The sequence below is a fragment of the Corythoichthys intestinalis genome, chromosome 15 (genome assembly GCF_030265065.1).
Source record: "Corythoichthys intestinalis isolate RoL2023-P3 chromosome 15, ASM3026506v1, whole genome shotgun sequence".
Taxonomy (NCBI): Eukaryota; Metazoa; Chordata; class Actinopteri; order Syngnathiformes; family Syngnathidae; genus Corythoichthys; species Corythoichthys intestinalis.
This window is the reverse complement of record NC_080409.1, coordinates 41,218,777-41,235,831: the sequence shown is the minus strand read 5'-3', so window position 1 is coordinate 41,235,831 and position 17,055 is coordinate 41,218,777. Positions and strand designations below refer to the sequence as shown.

Genomic DNA, 17,055 nt, shown 5'->3' with positions numbered 1-17,055 from the left:
TGTTGTTTTCTCTTTTCTTAACATGTGTGAGCATTGGATGGGAAATTCCTGCGTGTGTGTCCTGTAGGACTTTCTGCAAACAGGAAGTCCTCTTTGAGGAGGGGGTGGGGGAATCAAAGCTGACATTGCTTTTCCCAGGCAGTTTTCTCGTGCATTACTCCTATTTCCTTGCACTTCTATGACCCCTATACTGTGGTATTTGCTGCGTTGTTCACTTTACAAGACACCCAGTCCTGTGAGTAATGGTACTTTACTGTAGACCACGTTTTTACTGAAATGAAACCACATGGAATGAGTCAACTATAGAGACCACCTCTCCCTCCTCTTAACACATTGATGGCAGCCGTGTACTCAGCTGTTCCAATGTACACACACAAAGACACAAAACTGATGCTTACACGCAAATCTGCAATTCATCCTGGCTTACATGTGACAGATCATGAGAGGAACAACGGGCAGTAGTGAGAACTAACCACATGCAGTACAACTTTCTTGCTGTATTTAAAGTAACTGTGACACAAAAATAAGGCATGTTTATTTCATATTACCCACGGTATTTTATGCTCCTGAATGAAAAGGACCGCTTGGATGTGTGTGGAAGCTAGAAGTGGGAGCATCTTGGTACCTCAAGATACGATTAAATTTGCGATACAAAGCTCACGATAACGATTACCTGACGATATGGCGATATCGAAGATTATCAATACATTGGTCAGGAAATCCTTCTAGGATATTCTACCAACAACTAATAAACAGGAAAAACAAGCATCTGCTGTGAATTGGAATGAGTTTATCACTTGCAGACATCCAATCCATTTGAACTGGGAGGGTGGCAGCATCCCTCCCACTTCAAATGGATTGAACGTCTATGGCCGGTAGTGGCAGCCAATGCCAGGCAATGAGGTAATTTTGGCCAAATTAAGCTCATTTTACTGTTGATTTTCAGTTATTTCCTGTTGATTTGGGGGTATTTTATGGGTCTCTTCCTGTTCAGTTTGAGTTACAGAACAAGAAGTGACCTGGGAATCACCCAAAAGAATGGGCAGTGACTCAAACTCAACAGAAAATGACCTGTAAATACCCTTAAATGAACAGCAAGTGACCTTTAAATGCCCTGAAAATCAGATAGAATGACTGTGAATGTTCTGGTTTTGAATGAACGAACATTCCCAGTCTAAATAGATTGGGCGTTGAGCACCGTCAATGCAGCCCTAGAGTTAATTGAGACACTATTACGGTGGAAGATTTTGGGAGCAACTTGTTGGTTCATTTTTATTTATGTTTTAGACATTGGCGCCTTTTTAAAACGATACCTCGATTCTTGGCAGGAGCATATCAATAACATTTTGGGATACAAAGTATCACGATATATCATCATTTAGATATTTTGTCACACCCCTAGTGGAAGCGATCGATACATTTATTCAAATTTTTTTAAATCCCGTGCCATGAAAATGAGTGGCTTCCCGCCGTATCTGGATCGAGGAAGAAGGCAAATGGGACGTCAGCGAACTAATCATCTTTACAATACAGCCGGTCCATTACTATTGTATGCAGAAGGACAGCTGATTCGGCTGATTTTGCAGATTAATTCGTTTATTTTTTTGCGTCATGCCAGCCCAATGTGCTGCAGGCTTTTGTTGCTACAGTACACCAGGGGGAGTGGTGTGAGGCTTTTTGGATTTCCAGAAGATCCTGTTCACCGCGAAGAATGGGCAAAACAAGTCCGACAATCAAGAGACCATTGGACGGATGACGAAGGGAGTAAGCTACATGTTTTATGTTATGTCAAATACTTGGATCGTGGCAAACATTTTAACCGGCAAGAGTCGGGGCAATTTTGTGGGATTTTTTGTTTACGAAAGGCGAGGAAAAACCTTGGAAGAGCCACTCGGTTCGGGTTAGCATATCGCCTAGCTTTCACGCCTCCTGTTTTGTTTACGCTCTTTCCTCCGTCTCCGAAGCCGGGGCAGGGAAATGACAAAAGTCGGACTAACTCTGGTGGCATAAAATACTGTTCGGGAGGTTTAAGAAGTCGTCAATTCTGCCCATTATGCCGTAATTTAGCCCTGTCGTACTGAATAAATACATTTTTAATATTTCATATCCCCTTTAGCACAAGACTTATTTGTCATGACCATACAATTTATTTAGCAATTGGGGAAAAATACTTGGATAAAAAGAATATCCTGGAAAAATATTGGAGTAGAGAGAAAAACAATGATGACAATTCGCTGCTCACTGTCGCATTTTCGTCATTCTGAATCTTCCACATTGGGCTGAATTCTAAATCAGCTGAAATCGTTATTCTGCCGACATCATCACCCAGATGGAGGTGCTAGGGCGCTGCTGTATAATGACCGGCAGGGCTAAATGGCAGATTGAAAGACTCATTTCTCGTCATCTGCACTTTGCCAAATCGTTGTATATAGTCGAATCGTCTAAACTATGATTTTAATTCACATAATAATGCTATTTAAGATTTTTTTTAATCGTGTCACAGGAACTTTAAGTACTGTAGATTTTACATGTATTGTTTCTTTGCTTGGGTTTTTATTAGGGCTGGCAACGACTGAAAATTTTAAATCCAATTATTGAGATGACTCTGTGATTGTGATTAATCGCATTTTCATGTGTGCAAACCAATAATGAATTCAAAATTCATCAGGATTTTCAACTTTCGCAGTGAGAGTGTCTCTTACGCATTTCAGGGCATCCTCACATACTATGCCACACATTACATTTCTCATGCCCAAAAAATAACCTCATGACTCAACCATTGTTATAATGAAAACATTAAATTAGGTCGTTTTATCTTGCTGCTTACGTGACAGTTGTCGTATATGCTATTATGCTGTTAGTAGAAAGTGGTCAGCTTCATAGGCTGCTTTCAGACTGCAATCATATCTGACTCCAGTCGGATTCCTCCTCAAATCTGATTTTTAGGGCTGACTGTTCAGACTAATTTTAGAAAGTGTCCAAATCAGATCTGGGCCTGTTCAGACTGGGCCACATTATTGACACACCTGACAGGTTGCTGTGGCAACGAAGGCATCATCCAGCATACGGTGAAGTCACGGACAGTCAAAACCCATCTGGGCTGTTTAGACGGAGAGGCATCTTGCCCACATCTGATATAAAACTACCTCTCGTATGTGGTTTCAATCAGTCTCCCCTAAATCAGATTTCTGTACTTTGTGACTGTTTTGACAACAAAAGAGCCATCCAGGTTGAATCTGAATGGGCTAAAAATCTAATTTTGGCTGTCAATCTGAACAAGGCCATAGATATCACATAAATAAGGCTGGATGTCTAAAGATGGAGATAGCTGTGTATGTAAACGCATTGTTTGTTTTTTTTTGCAGCGGCCATAATGTGAGGAACTTTAATCCACGCGGCTGAGTTCTGTTCAGTGTTGAGGCCCATAGGCCTTGCAAACAAAACGGTACTGATTCATCGATTCATTATATAGTATCGTCTCGCAAACCTCAACAGTCCAACTACTTCCTGGGTAATCAGATGTTCGTTCGAGCCAATCAGGAGAAAGAGCAGTCTGCTTGAATACGAAGGTGGAATGCGAAGTAGGTCTTATAGATAGGTCAATTTACCAACTTTTTTTTTTTAAATACACTCTATTTGCTCAATCAAAGAGGAGCAAAGAACATTACTACAAGCTTTTTTTTTTTTTTTTTTTTTAACTTTTAGAAATGTTTTTGCAAATGTGATGAGAAGAGCCGTCGTCCAATTAGCAGCCGTATATTTTTTATAAAAGGTTCCTCCAATGAAACAGGTCTCGACTGGACATTTTTCAGATTGATATGTGATATACAGTATACTTGTAGTGGATATATGAAATAATGATTATGATGTACTAGGTTATTCTGATTAAATTGGGGCTGATGTACTAGGTTATTCAGATTTAATTGGGGCACACTGTTCCCAATCTAATCTGTTCAGAAGGCAAACAAAAGATTTAACTTTGTCTTGTCTTGTGGTGGCTCTGATGTTAATGGGCGATTAAAATTTATTTCAATGCGTTAATTTGTGAGTTAAATAGTTAAATTGCTTAGCCTTAGTATTTACATTTCCCGGCCAAACTGAGCTGTACTTTCTATTCCTTACTGCACAAAAGACGACACGACGTACAGACACTACAAGAGATGTTTAGTTTGTTGACGTGGAGTTCTTCATTAAGATGTTGGGGATAAGGGACATGGGCCACACAGAGAAATGTATTGAACCGCATCAAATGATCGCCCAATTCAAATGAATTGGACATCTATTTGTGTCAATGGTACTGAAACATGATCATTTCAGCCATCACAGCCAACTGTCCAGATATGAGCACTATTTAGTTGCAGTGACATTCCCTAAAAGCGGCTGTTTGGCAGATCGTGAACAAACCAAACTAACTTGAATAAGCAACAGAATGCAATTTTTTTTCTCCCGTCTCTGACAATGAGGGGCGGTGACATAGTTGTTCAAGGACCCTCAGGTCTTTCTAATGTGTTTGTCCACAGCAGTATCTGTTACTTGGTAAGACAAGATGGGAAAGCATTCCAGGCTAAGACATGGCCGATGCCAGGAGGCGCCCATCTGGGAAGCATCAGCGACACTCTGTTCCAATTCACTCCCCCAGCAGAGTCATTAACAAGTCAAGAAGCTCCACTCAACACTCACAAAGCCTCAACACAAACCGTCTGGTGTCTCACTGAGAGCACACAAGCACATTGGTAACTAACGGGTTACCGGAATGTACTGTTCTTGCTTTTTTATTGTCGTTAGTCACGCTTCACTTGCAACCACTTTTGACTCACCTGCTTGTTTTTGTACTTTTTCAGGTAGCGTGGCGACACAAGACACTCTGGGTTAATGTCAGTGGTGATGGGCTCGATGAATTGCGGGTCAGGGTTCATGTGCTGCATCTTGAGGAAGGACAGGATGTTCTGCACTTCTAGGTTGTAAGAACTGTCCGCCATTGTCTTCCCCTTCGACGCTAAGCGGCACGCGGCCATCCAGTGAGCGTACTGCTTTTCCTGGAGAAAAAGTACCAAAATTACGTCACTGAACTCAAACCAAAGTGTCCACGACATTTTAAGACGGCCGAAGCTGAGGGCTTACTGTGTCACATCGCAGCCAGATCTCGTTCATGCCATCCGCTACGGGGATTAGCAGCTTGATGTTGAATTTCTGACCTGATATGTTCACATCCGGGGTCACCTCGCACCCTGAAGTGACAGCACCAACGTTCAAACGTTAGACAGGGCAGATTTGGACATGTGTAGGTCAAAATGTTTTTTAATCCATTTGCACCTCTGAGGTTCATTTGGTGAGCAGGGGTCCCGTGCGCTTCTTCTTTACTTTTGTAACAGGAAATTGTGATGTCTTTGAACGTGCACCAGTACTGCTTGTACCCCTTCAATGTCAGCTTCTTGGGTCTGGAAAACACATTGTACATAGTAGGGGTGTGTATTGTCTCATATCTGGCGATGCGATTCGTATCACGATTTAATTTGATCCCGATTATCCCAATACTACACTTGAAGACGATTATTACAATATTTGTATATCCCTTTAGAAAAAAAAATGGACATAATAGCTAGGGCTGTCAAACGATTAAAATTTTTAATCGAGTTAATCACAGCTTAAAAATTCATGAATCGTAATTAATCACAATTCAAACCATCTATAAAATATGCCATATCTTTATGTAAATTATTATTGGAATAGAAAGATAAGACGCAAGACGGATATATACGTTCAACATACTGCACATAAGTACTGTATTTGTTCATTATAAGTACTGTATTTGTTTATTATAACAATAAATCAACAAGATGGCATTAACATTAACATTCTGTTAAAGCGATCCATGGATAGAAAGACTTGTAGTTCTTAAAAGATAAATGTTAGTACAAGTTATAGAAATTTTATATTAAAACCCCTGTTTTTGTTTTAATAACATTTGTAAAATTTTCAATCAAAAAATAAACTAGTAGCTCGCCATTGTTGATGTCAATAATTACACAATGCTCATTGTGCTGAAACCCATAAAATCAGTCGCACCCAAGCGCCAGTAGAGGGCAACAAAATACCAAAAAACACAAGTAACACGTGGACATGACACTGTGCTGTCATTTTAATCTGTTTGAGTGGGGCATGTGCGTTAATTACGTCAAATATTTTAACGTGATTCATTATAAAATTAATTGCCGCCCGTTAACGCGATAATTTTGACAGCCCTAATAATAGCATAGGCGGAGTTTGTTTCATTTTTTGTCCCTCCCCAAAAGTCAAAGAAATTCCAAATATCCATCTTGCCTCCTCAGGTGTAGTTTTGGCTAAGCAACGCAAAGGACAGCCTCTAAGGTGCTAGTCACATGATCTGTTTGAAAAATAATTTTGACCTATTATGAAATACTTTATAGGGTTTCATTCATTTTTGTTGCTTTACAACTCTTAGACAACATTTTACCAGCTAGGTCTTTGTTGTAAATCCATAATTATAGGAAGGTCAATTAGATGCTATAACATTTTTGGGCCACTGCCCCGTCTGCTTTCCATCAATTTTTGCGTATGCATAAAAGTACATTTATATCAATTTATTTCTGAAACCTCATTCAGCACTCAAGTATTTGTTTTTGTTTGAACAACATATTGCTTTCATTATAACATTTTAGTTCGAACCTGCTTTTGTACACAAATCTCTACTCGGCTTAGTCTAATGTTGTTGTTACTTCAGCAGACCGCAAGGCAATGCTGCAGTGTGCTGCCAACTACTGGACGGGAGTAGAAGTGCTACCATTGTATTGTTATTTTCACCAAAAACACACGTGTAAGGAAGGACCTATACAGCTGGATTTTGAATTGACACGAGAATTGCGAGACGTAATATAACGATTTTTTTTTTTAAACTCCCCTAGTGAATAGTAGTTTATGCAGCAAAGCAATGTGAAATTCAATTGATTTCTATGTGAATACTCCTCCACGATATGTTCTCTTCATCAGATCAGTAACACTTTTTATGTAGCTTGTGATTTTGTTTACCTTCTTATCCACATTTGATCTGAATTTTGTCACCATGTTGGGTAAATTCAGCCTTGCAGTGATGAAGGATAATGAGAATAAGGGCAAGCTGAGGTTGGGTATAATAGCGCCAAAGAGGAAATAAATTTTCAAATCAACCCCAATCATTTTATGAGACACCCCTCCCCACCATCCAGCTCCAGATTCACCAGCTTGTCAGCAAAGGCACAAAGCCAAAGGCTGAATATGCTTTAAAACGTGCTTAGACCGAAACTTCAAAGTTTCACAGAAAGGCCTTTGGCAAACAAGCCAACATGGATATTAAACAGGCCTCGCGTTCGCAGTTATTTAAGGCCATTTCCTGCTTCCTGCTTTGAGAATAAATGCACTACCCTGCCCCCACGCATGGTAATGTTTTCTCAATGAACAAGCGGTCTTGTGGTATCGGCTAGCGGTGGACTCACTTGAAGACTTTGACGTAGTCCGCTAGCTCGGGAATAGACGTGATGTCACCCTGCGAGGAGGAGTTGAAAGAAAAAAAAAAAAAGGACAAATTCAAATGTTAGCCAAACCCGAGACAATCCTAACAATTAGCAGGGTGATGAAATGATGCCATGCTCAGCTGAGTTACTTGATTTGGTTTTAAAATCAGTTGCACAACAACAAATGGAAACGTATTGTGGCACTGTTATGGGGAACAGATTAAACAATTTTTCCAATCAGTAAAATGTACAGCCGTTACTTGAAGCCTATCACTACCAACCATCCCAGTTAAATTGGATTGGGCGTCACGGGCACTCAACTTCTACTATGCATTTTTCCTAATTCTCTGTCGCCGTTTTTTTGGGCTATACTCTGGTAGCATATAGCTGCCAAAGAACTGTTCCAGTGAGTTGAGCAGCTTCCTTTAGTCAAAGGTAGTACTATACCAACGTTTCATGGCATCAACAGGTCATTACTTTTTCAGAGCCTTGCCTTAGTGCTTTTTGGGTATTGTAGAAATACTGTTATGGGTCTGTTTATCGTCAGAATAAAGCCCATCTTGAGTTGTATTGTCCCTATCTGATCCTCAGGAATGGTATCAGTGATCGATAGAACTATTTTTGGAGTATCAGATTTGGTCACAAGATGGGAGTCGATCTAGTTTTTAGCACCATCGCATTTTTCGGCTGTTTTAAAACAAAGGCAAACATCTTTAGAAACCAAAAATAGTAAAACTGCATAGCGTAATATTTGTAAATACAGCATTCCTCGACAAGGCATCATCAGGGCTCACTTTAATATGGAAAATATGATTTGTCATTTACTCGTTACATCATTTTTTAAAAACTGTCTACAAATATTGGGATCGGATCGACATTAGATTCTTATCATCAAAACATATCTTGAAAAAAATTGGATCACAAGTCAATATATCAGGTCATCTCTAATCTTGACCTATGCGGTCATTTGGCGGTTGTTCACCTACCAGGGCGTTGGACGTCTTTCCTCCCTCAAGCGTGATCTCCAGATCGGAGAGGGCGGCATCCACTTCATCCACCTCCTTCTCGCTGTTATTCATATGGTTGTCTGACGACATAATGGACAACTTGTTGATGTGGTACTGGCGGGAGAGAGGTAGGAGGAGAATAATATATTATATTCCATGACTGGGAATCATTAAAACAGTTTATTGTGCTTAAAATCGGCTTTCCCCAATTGTGGTTTCCGACCGTTTCTGCATATTTTTCAGTCTCATATCAAGACTTATTTATATTTTAGAGAGAACATGAGCCATGACAAGATGTGGACAAATGATATTTCCATTGCCAATTTCAATGAACAGATGTCAACCCATGGGACACACATTTTCATAGTTAAGGTTGGCTAATGTGGGACAAAGTGCGTTAATGTGACTCATCACTCACTTTTTAAACATTTGCCCGAGCCGTAGCTAGGCCCTAGCGAACTTATTTCCTGTTAGCTTCAAAGTTCAAAATGACACCCCAGTCTATTTTCTAACACCTGATTATCTCATCTCAATGTGCTGCCAACAGTAGCCAGCGACGTACTGAATGCGGGTAACCCTGCTCTTTATTTAGCCTCTGGTATCCACCTTCCAGTCTCGTGAAACCTCAGCCAACACCGTTAGCTCATGCAACCCCAGATGAAAAATAGTATCAAACAGTAGGGAGCCTCCAAACACCCAAGTTATATTAGCATCTCTCCTGAGTGAGGAGTAACGGGAAACCAGTTAATTATAACCGGGCAGATGAAACTCATGAGTGAGAACAGTGTCCTGCTGGGCTCTAGTTGGTACGGGGCCCAAAAGCACAGCATCCTATGGCCTGAAGATGCTCTATAATTAAACCCTAAGAGGGTGAAGACAGGGTGGCGTCCTCAAGATCCTACAGTCTGAAATTGTAAATAATACATAAGACAGGGCGCACACAGGGCGATTTTTCACATTAATTCTCTAGGGTAAATCTTCAAATTTGAACCGATTTTCCACATACATTGTATGTACTAGGAGTGTGACAAAATATCGAAATGGTGATATATCATGATACTTTGTATCCCAAACGGTTATCGATATGCTCCTGCCAAGAATGGAGGTATCGTTTTAAAAAGGTGTCAATGTTTAAAAAAAAAAAAAAAAAAGGAATCAACAAGTTGTTCTCAAAATCTTCCACCATAATACAATCCCTAGAAAAAAGTATGCAATCATCAGTCTCTGACGAGCATTCACTCAGACATTTTATCATGTAGAACAAACTGAGATAAAAAGCTTGAAAAAATAATGAATTAGTTCAAAAGTGCAACTCTTTAGCATTCAGAAACACTAAAAAAAACGAATAGAAAACATTGTGGTGGTCAGTAAGTGTTACTTTTATAGAGCAAGTGCAGGGAAATATATATGGAATCACCCCATTCTGAGGAAAAAATATGGAATCATGAGAAACAAACAAAGAAATAACAATCAAAACACATCTCTAGTATTTAGAAGCGCCACCTCTGGCTTTTATGGCAGTTTACAGTCTGTGAGGCATGGACTTGAGTATTCTTCATTAATTTGGTGCCAACTCTCTTTCCTGTTGCTAGATCATCCTTGCATGTCGGAGCCTTGCTGTGGACCATTTTTTTTGCAATTTCCACCACAGGTTTTCAAAAGGGTCTGGGCTAGATCTGGGCTATTTGCAGGCCATAACATTGACTGGATAAGTCTTTCTCCAAGGAATGCTTTAACAGTTTTAGCTCTGTGGCATGCTGCATTGTCATCTTGGAAAATGACAAACATATTTTCAATTGAAGGGATAAGAAAGCTGTCTAAAATTTCAATGTAAACTTGTGCATTTATTGAAGATTTAACCACATCCATCTCCCAGTGCCTTTGCCTGACATGCAGCCCCATATAATCAAGGACTGAGGGAATTTTGATGTCTTCTTCAGGCAATCATCTTTGTAAATCTCACTGAAACAGCACCAAACAAAAGTTCCAGCATCATCACCTTGTCAAAAATCTGCATTGGACAAGGTGATGATGCTGGAACTTTTGTTTGGTGCTGTTCCAGTGAGACCCTAAATTGCCCAAAATTACCAAATTACCTGGCATTGACTCCCACTGACAGCCATAGATGTTCCATTTCAAATGGATTGGACGTCTACTAGTGATAAACTAATTCCAATTCACACCAGAAGCTTGTTTTGCTCCTAATTAGTTGTTTGTAGAATATCCTAGAATGATTTCCTGACCAATGTACTGATAATAGTTGTATTGCCATATCGTCAGATCATCGTTATCATGAACTTTGTATCGCAAATCGTATCGTATCGTGAGGTACCAAGAGGTTCCCACTCCTAATATGTACGTACGATTTCCCCACTCAAATGTAACAATTCAGACTGAGTGTTAAATCAGCTTTACCTGCAACGCAGCAAACATCATCATTTCCTCTTCCGTGCACTCGATTTCCTCCAGCAAGATGGCCCACTTGGACTGCTCATAGAGCTGGTTCACCCTTATGGCGTCATACTGAGGAGGGATGTTATTCATGGTGGTTAATACACACTGGCATGTACTAGAAAATACAAGTCATTCACTGAAATTGACAACCATAGACATCAAATCAATTTTAACTGTGATGGCTGTCATTGAATGATCATGTTCAATGCCACCGATAACGATAGACGCCCAATCCATTTGGACTAGGAATAAACTCTGCTAGTCCCTCCCAGTCGAAATTGATTGAACGTCTACTTTGGCATCCAATTAGTTAATTCATGAAGTAGCATTACAGCTGTTAGAAAAACAGGAAGGTTGTTGGTCTGTTTCCCAAATTTCAGAGTTGTAAAAATGATAATATGCCTATGTACTGGGTTTTTTGCAGGTTTCAACCAGTGATTTTTTTAGGCTTTTTAAGTCTTATCATTGCCCTCTAAATACAGGTAGTCCCCAGGTTAGGACGGAAAGACTTACGCGATTTCGACTATGCGACGCCTGCGTTGGTCATTTTTTTTTTTTTTTTTTTTAATTTTGGTAAATGTTGACTTTTGTTTTCACACGCGTCACGCACACACAGAGCCGCCAGGTGACAGAGGGGACAGCCTGCGTGCAAATTTGTTGCTTGTGAAGTATCCAGAGGCGATGGCTGTATATAACCCCTTTTGTTCTGTTTATTGTGCGTTTTCAATTCTCGTCCAATACTTGAGGCGAGTTTATTTGATTGTTTTTGACGATGTGCGGACGCTAACAAATACATGCTAATCGTTTGTTATTGCTGTATCAGCAGCTACTTGTAAATGAAAATTTGAATTGCTGATATTGAAGATGAGACTGATTTAATTTCATATTATTTTAGTTTGATTCTGCACCTGTTGATGTCATGAGCAGCTGAATAAAGTCAGCAAACCACAAGGTCTGTCATTTCGGAGTTTAGCTCACTGTCTAGCTAGGACTTAGCTCCAACGTCTCGTCAAGGACAGTACAATGACGCTTTTTTTTTTGATAGTTCTTTAAAAAATGTTATTTCGTGAGTGTTTTGAGGTATTTAGAGGGTTAATTGTGACTTATGCGGAAATACGGGTTACATTGTCAGTGCAGGAACTGAACTCATTCGTAAACCAGGGACTACCTGTACATAATCTGTAATGGAAAAGATTTTATTTTGTCACAAAAAGGTAATAATTTCAGTCAGAACAACAGAAAAATTGAGCATCAAAACAAATCTTTCAAAATCTTGTAATAAATCATATAATCTTAAAATATAAAATGATAATATATGAGTTAATGACTGACTTATGGTCATTTACCTTTGGGTTGAGGTCAAAGAAACTGTGGTATTTAAACCTTAGCAGCAACACCTCATTCTCCTTGACATCCTGTTCCATCAGAGACCTGGAGGAGTCCAACCACCTGTAGATAGACAGCCAACATATCTAAACTACACCTCCCAGAATACAGTACACTAAGTGAAGTTGGTCTCACCCCTGGTTAATCTTTGCCTTGTCCAACAGAGACTGCGGTTTGTAAAGCTTGACCAGGATGTCCGGGGAACTGATAGGCTGGCTGACAGCAAGGATGCCGGGGTTGCCCTCTGACAGGGGGCTGTCGCCGAACCAGGCGGAAGTGGGTGACAGCGGGCTGCCATCTCGTGAGTCGTACGTGGGTGTCATGGTTTTGCTGTACAAGCCCGGGCTGGAATAAATGCTTCCTGAAAGGAATCCATTTAAGAGCTTACATTACAAACCAACAAATAAAGGAGCAGAGAAGTTTATAAAGAAAAAAAAGTATTCGATGATACAAACACAAAATTAGGCAGACAAATAATTGTGGTGTAGAATAATAAAAGTTAAAATTCCAAGATTTGACTACAAGGTAAATATATACCACATTTCATGCTTGTATCATAACCAGAATGACAACCCAAAAATCACATGTAGTCGCTCCGTTTCAAGTGCACATTGACAAAAAACAAAAAAAAACAAATGGTGAACACTCTCACACTTATTAGCAACCCAGCCATGAACCAGCCCCACACATTGCAGATGAGTGGCTTCAATAACATCGTCCTGGTGGGACTGATGTGGATCAGCATGCACAAGTTTATCAGGATTTACCCACTTAAGGGGGTACACACAAAAGAATGAGGAACCCCACGTAGTCTCTGTGAGGTGCACGTGGCTAACGTTTGGGAACCATGGGATAAATCAGGCCTTTGGTGGGCATGGGTGAAATCATGCTGGAAATCTGCCAGATTACCTTTATGTGTGTACCTCCATTGTGAGTAAAGTGGGTCAGGAGAGCACTCCACACAGAAAACTAAACCGCACAACTTGGCACAGAGGGGAAGCAGAAAGATTTCCGGGGATGTGAGCCAAAGTGCTTTAATATTGAAATATTACGTGTCTGAATCAGATATTTCTTGTTGTTTGTGTCAACCCCCGTTAAACCATTATTCCCACACCCCCCGGTAGGATCAACAAGCATCACTGTACTGAATTCATTTCTGAAATAAGGAAGTAGGGCTTGGTTTATGTTTCAAACAGAGGTCATGAGAACAGGGTGTAAGCGAAGGGGGCCACCCATCCTCACCAGCAAAGGGTGTTATTCATGCGCTTCTTGTCGGATTTTCTCTAATGCCCGAGTTCAGTAGGTCAGGAAGAGCCCTACAAGTCTCTCCCACAAGGCTCTCTTGAGCAATTCAAGAGTGGAAACAGTGTACAACCAAGAAAAAAATGGTTTAAAAACAACTCCTCCATCCTGTTTACAGACTCTCTGATAAGAGAGTAAAAGTCACATCGAAAGCTTACATGCATCTACTCCCTAAGACTCCCACACATGGGTTTCATAGATAGACCAGCAGAGGTTGTTAAGTGTGATATTTAAACTATTTTTCGCTCCTGAAATTGAGGACGGTTCTTAAAAAAACAGTGAAGACCTTGCTAAGAAAGCTACAAGATTTAAAATCTGGGCATAGACTACAATTATGTAGGTCTGAGTTTTTACATTTCAATTACATGAATTTGGACACTGATCTAGTAGCACTTGAGGAAGTAGTGCATCCAAGATGAATCAAATAAGGCTAAGTTCATACCCAGGTCTTAATGCACAGATCTGATTTTTTTCGTGTTTTTCTGACTTAATTGAGGCAATAACTTGACGGTCTGAACGGGGAAAAGTCACATAAAAGCGGACCATTTCAAATCCGATCCAAGTCACTATCGTATGTGGTTAAAATCTGATCTGGGCCACATTTTTCCATAATGTGGCTGCGGTCTGAACTGTCAAGTCCCCCAAATCGGAATTCATGCAGCAATTACGTCAGCATAGAGCGAGAGTGACCGGGTGCTACGGTACCGATGGAGCTGTGCATTAGCATTAGCGCCTACCTTGAACGCGGCTTTTAGGGAAGAGGCGGGCTTAACAACAGTCATAAAAAACTAAAATTGGCAGGAGGGGATAAGCCTGAGAAAGTTCGGTTTTCTTTTTGTGCTCCAAATGAGCAATATTTCAAGATTGCTTACACGGCCAAGAGTCGGGGCAAAGTGTCCGTATGTGTGTACGTCATGTGCAGTCATATTTTTTGATGCTCCTGCGCATGCGGGTCAATTTGCTCAGCACATCTCAGACTGCGAATTAGTGCGCATGCGTGATACTTGAACAGGCTCAATGGACAAAGGCAGTCTGAACAGCCAATCAAAAAAACAGATATGACAAAAAAGTCGGAATTGTGCATTAAGACGTGCGGTATGAACCTAGCCCGTTCATCCAGAGCAGTTTGCATTATGAGAGTAAATTAAAAAAGTGACTCCGTGCCAGTGTCTGCCGTGAAATTTTTTTCACACACAAAAGAGGAAGAACTGAGAATTTTTAACCACTTTTTGGCTTCCCGCTATTCTTTTTTAGACAGAGGATTTGCCTTCATGCAAAATTTTAGTTAACTCGTCACAATGATCTCAACCAGTGAGCCAGAAGCATCTGTTACACAAAGTTTCTGGAAAATTTGTGCATCCAAGCCCTATATACAGTATATCAAACAAAACCTTGAGTCACTGGGTGCGTAATAATGCCTGTGCTGATGTCTGGTGTGATGCAAATTACTTGTTCGACAGCAACAATTAAACTCAAGGGCGTTAAACTTCATACCCATATTCAAGCTTTCAAGTCTTTATTCAAATTGGTTCAAGTGCTGTTATGCTGCTGATACTTCCTTTAAAGCTGTAAAATTGCCTTTCACACAGAACCACTCAGGACTGGATATATCACTGTGACTGTCTGAAACAAAATCTTTGCCCAACTTAACAGAGGTCTGCGGTCACATAAGGTTGCCCTCAGAGTCAGCCAACCTGCCTAAGCTGTGAAGGTTAAGGAAGTCATGTGATCTCGACACAGCAGCTGTGGCAGAGGTGGGAATGAAGGAATGGGAAGGCGAGGAAGCAGTGATGCAGAAACAGCAGAGGATAGAGGGAAAAACTCACCTTTGACAGGTCCGATGTATATTATTTCAGAGGCTAGGATGAAGAAAGGAAGGGAAAATAGAGGACAGTCAAGGAAACATTAATGGGAATATTCAGGAAACCTTTTTGTCAAGAAGGCAAAGAAAGGTCAAAAGGAAGAAAGTATGAGGAGATATTGTTTATTTTCAGAGATGATAGCAATAAATGACTCAAGTTAGCCTCATTGCAGAGGCGGGAAATGGAATTTCAGCCCATTTTGAGACATTCAATGAAGAGTCGAAATGGGCGAGGTGTTTTTGTGACAATCCCAAGTGTCAATGCTGGCCCAGGTCTTACAAAAAGTAATCACATGTAAGCCAAAACCCAGGAAAAACTAGCTCAAGTATTAAAATTGACTCATTCCATGTGCTTTATTGTTTTTGGCACAAGACTATTTAAAAACCGTACTTTTAAAAAGATAGAGGGTGAGGCCTCCAGCCTTCATATGGAAATATTTGGTCATAGAACTTTGGAGCTAACCAAACACTTTTTGCTGCTCCGACCGTATGGTGCGAGGATGCTGTAATTTATGTTTTCAAGCATAATTCACAAATGAGGGTATTAAACCAAAATGATATTTAATATATTAACTCTTTGGCTCAAACGATTACTCTCAGCCCTTCCAGGCAAAATGGATCAGACGGCTGAACATAAATTTGACGCCAATTGTTGTCAATTGCAGGCAATAAAATTGATTAATTATATTAAAATGGTGAATACCGCTTAATAGTGACCAGACGAAGAGTTGTTGATTCAAATTACATAACATCAGCAAAAGGAAGTTGAGTTCCAAAAAAAAAGGGTATTTTCACTCTGCAGGTCAATTCTTGATTTCTTCAGTCATATGCGCAAACAAAGGTGTAGTAAAATATTGGCTCCGATAGCACAAAATCCTCAAAGTTACAACAAAAGATAACGTAGCCCTTCATTTGAGGAAGCAGAGTCTGGGGACTCCGAGGTGGGCTCTTCAATCTCTAGGGTTGAAGTCACTGAGGTGGTTGGAAAGCTCCTCGGTGGCAAGGCCCCGGGGGTAGATGAGATCCACCCGGAGTTCCTAAAGGCTTTGGATGTTGTGGGGCTGTCGTGGCTGACACGCCTCTACAACATCGCGTGGACATCGGGGACAGTGCCTCTGAATTGGCAGACTGGGGTGGAGGACCGGAGGGTGTGTTCCAATTATAGAGGGATCACACTCCTCAGCCTCCCCAGTAAAGTCTATTCAGGGGTGCTGGAGAGGAGGGTCCGTTGGGAAGTAGAATCTCGGATTCAGGAGGAGCAGTGTGGTTTTCGTCCCGGCCGGAACAGTGGACCAGCTCTACACCCTCGGCAGGGTCCTCGAGGGTGCATGGGAGTTCGCCCAACTAGTCTACATGTGCTTTGTGGATTTGGAGAAGGCGTTCGATCGTGTGCTTCGTGGAGTCCTGTGGGGGGTGCTCCGGGAGTACGGGGTGCCGAGCCCCTTGGTAAGGGCTGTTCGGTCCCTGTACGACTGGTGTCAGAGTTTGGTCCGCATTGCAGGCAGTAAGTCGAATTAGTTTCCAGTGAGGGTTGGAC

General features: G+C 40.8%; 1 protein-coding gene across 4 annotated transcripts in view; it reads right to left on the bottom strand.

Moving 5' to 3' along the window:
- The window catches only part of fermt2 (FERM domain containing kindlin 2), an 82,873-nt gene that overhangs the window by 14,500 nt on the left and 51,318 nt on the right, over positions 1–17,055 (bottom strand). For 2 of the 4 annotated variants that reach the window (XM_057858688.1, XM_057858689.1), the window contains exons 5-13: positions 15,484–15,516; positions 12,491–12,716; positions 12,316–12,418; positions 10,931–11,038; positions 8,495–8,629; positions 7,491–7,540; positions 5,314–5,438; positions 5,122–5,228; positions 4,818–5,036 (exon numbers count right to left, since the gene is read on the bottom strand). In XM_057858688.1, coding sequence (XP_057714671.1) covers positions 4,818–5,036; positions 5,122–5,228; positions 5,314–5,438; positions 7,491–7,540; positions 8,495–8,629; positions 10,931–11,038; positions 12,316–12,418; positions 12,491–12,716; positions 15,484–15,516 — 1,106 coding nt within the window. The remainder of the gene's footprint in view (positions 1–4,817; positions 5,037–5,121; positions 5,229–5,313; positions 5,439–7,490; positions 7,541–8,494; positions 8,630–10,930; positions 11,039–12,315; positions 12,419–12,490; positions 12,717–15,483; positions 15,517–17,055) is intronic. The other 2 variants (XM_057858690.1, XM_057858691.1) reach the window with 1 other exon arrangement.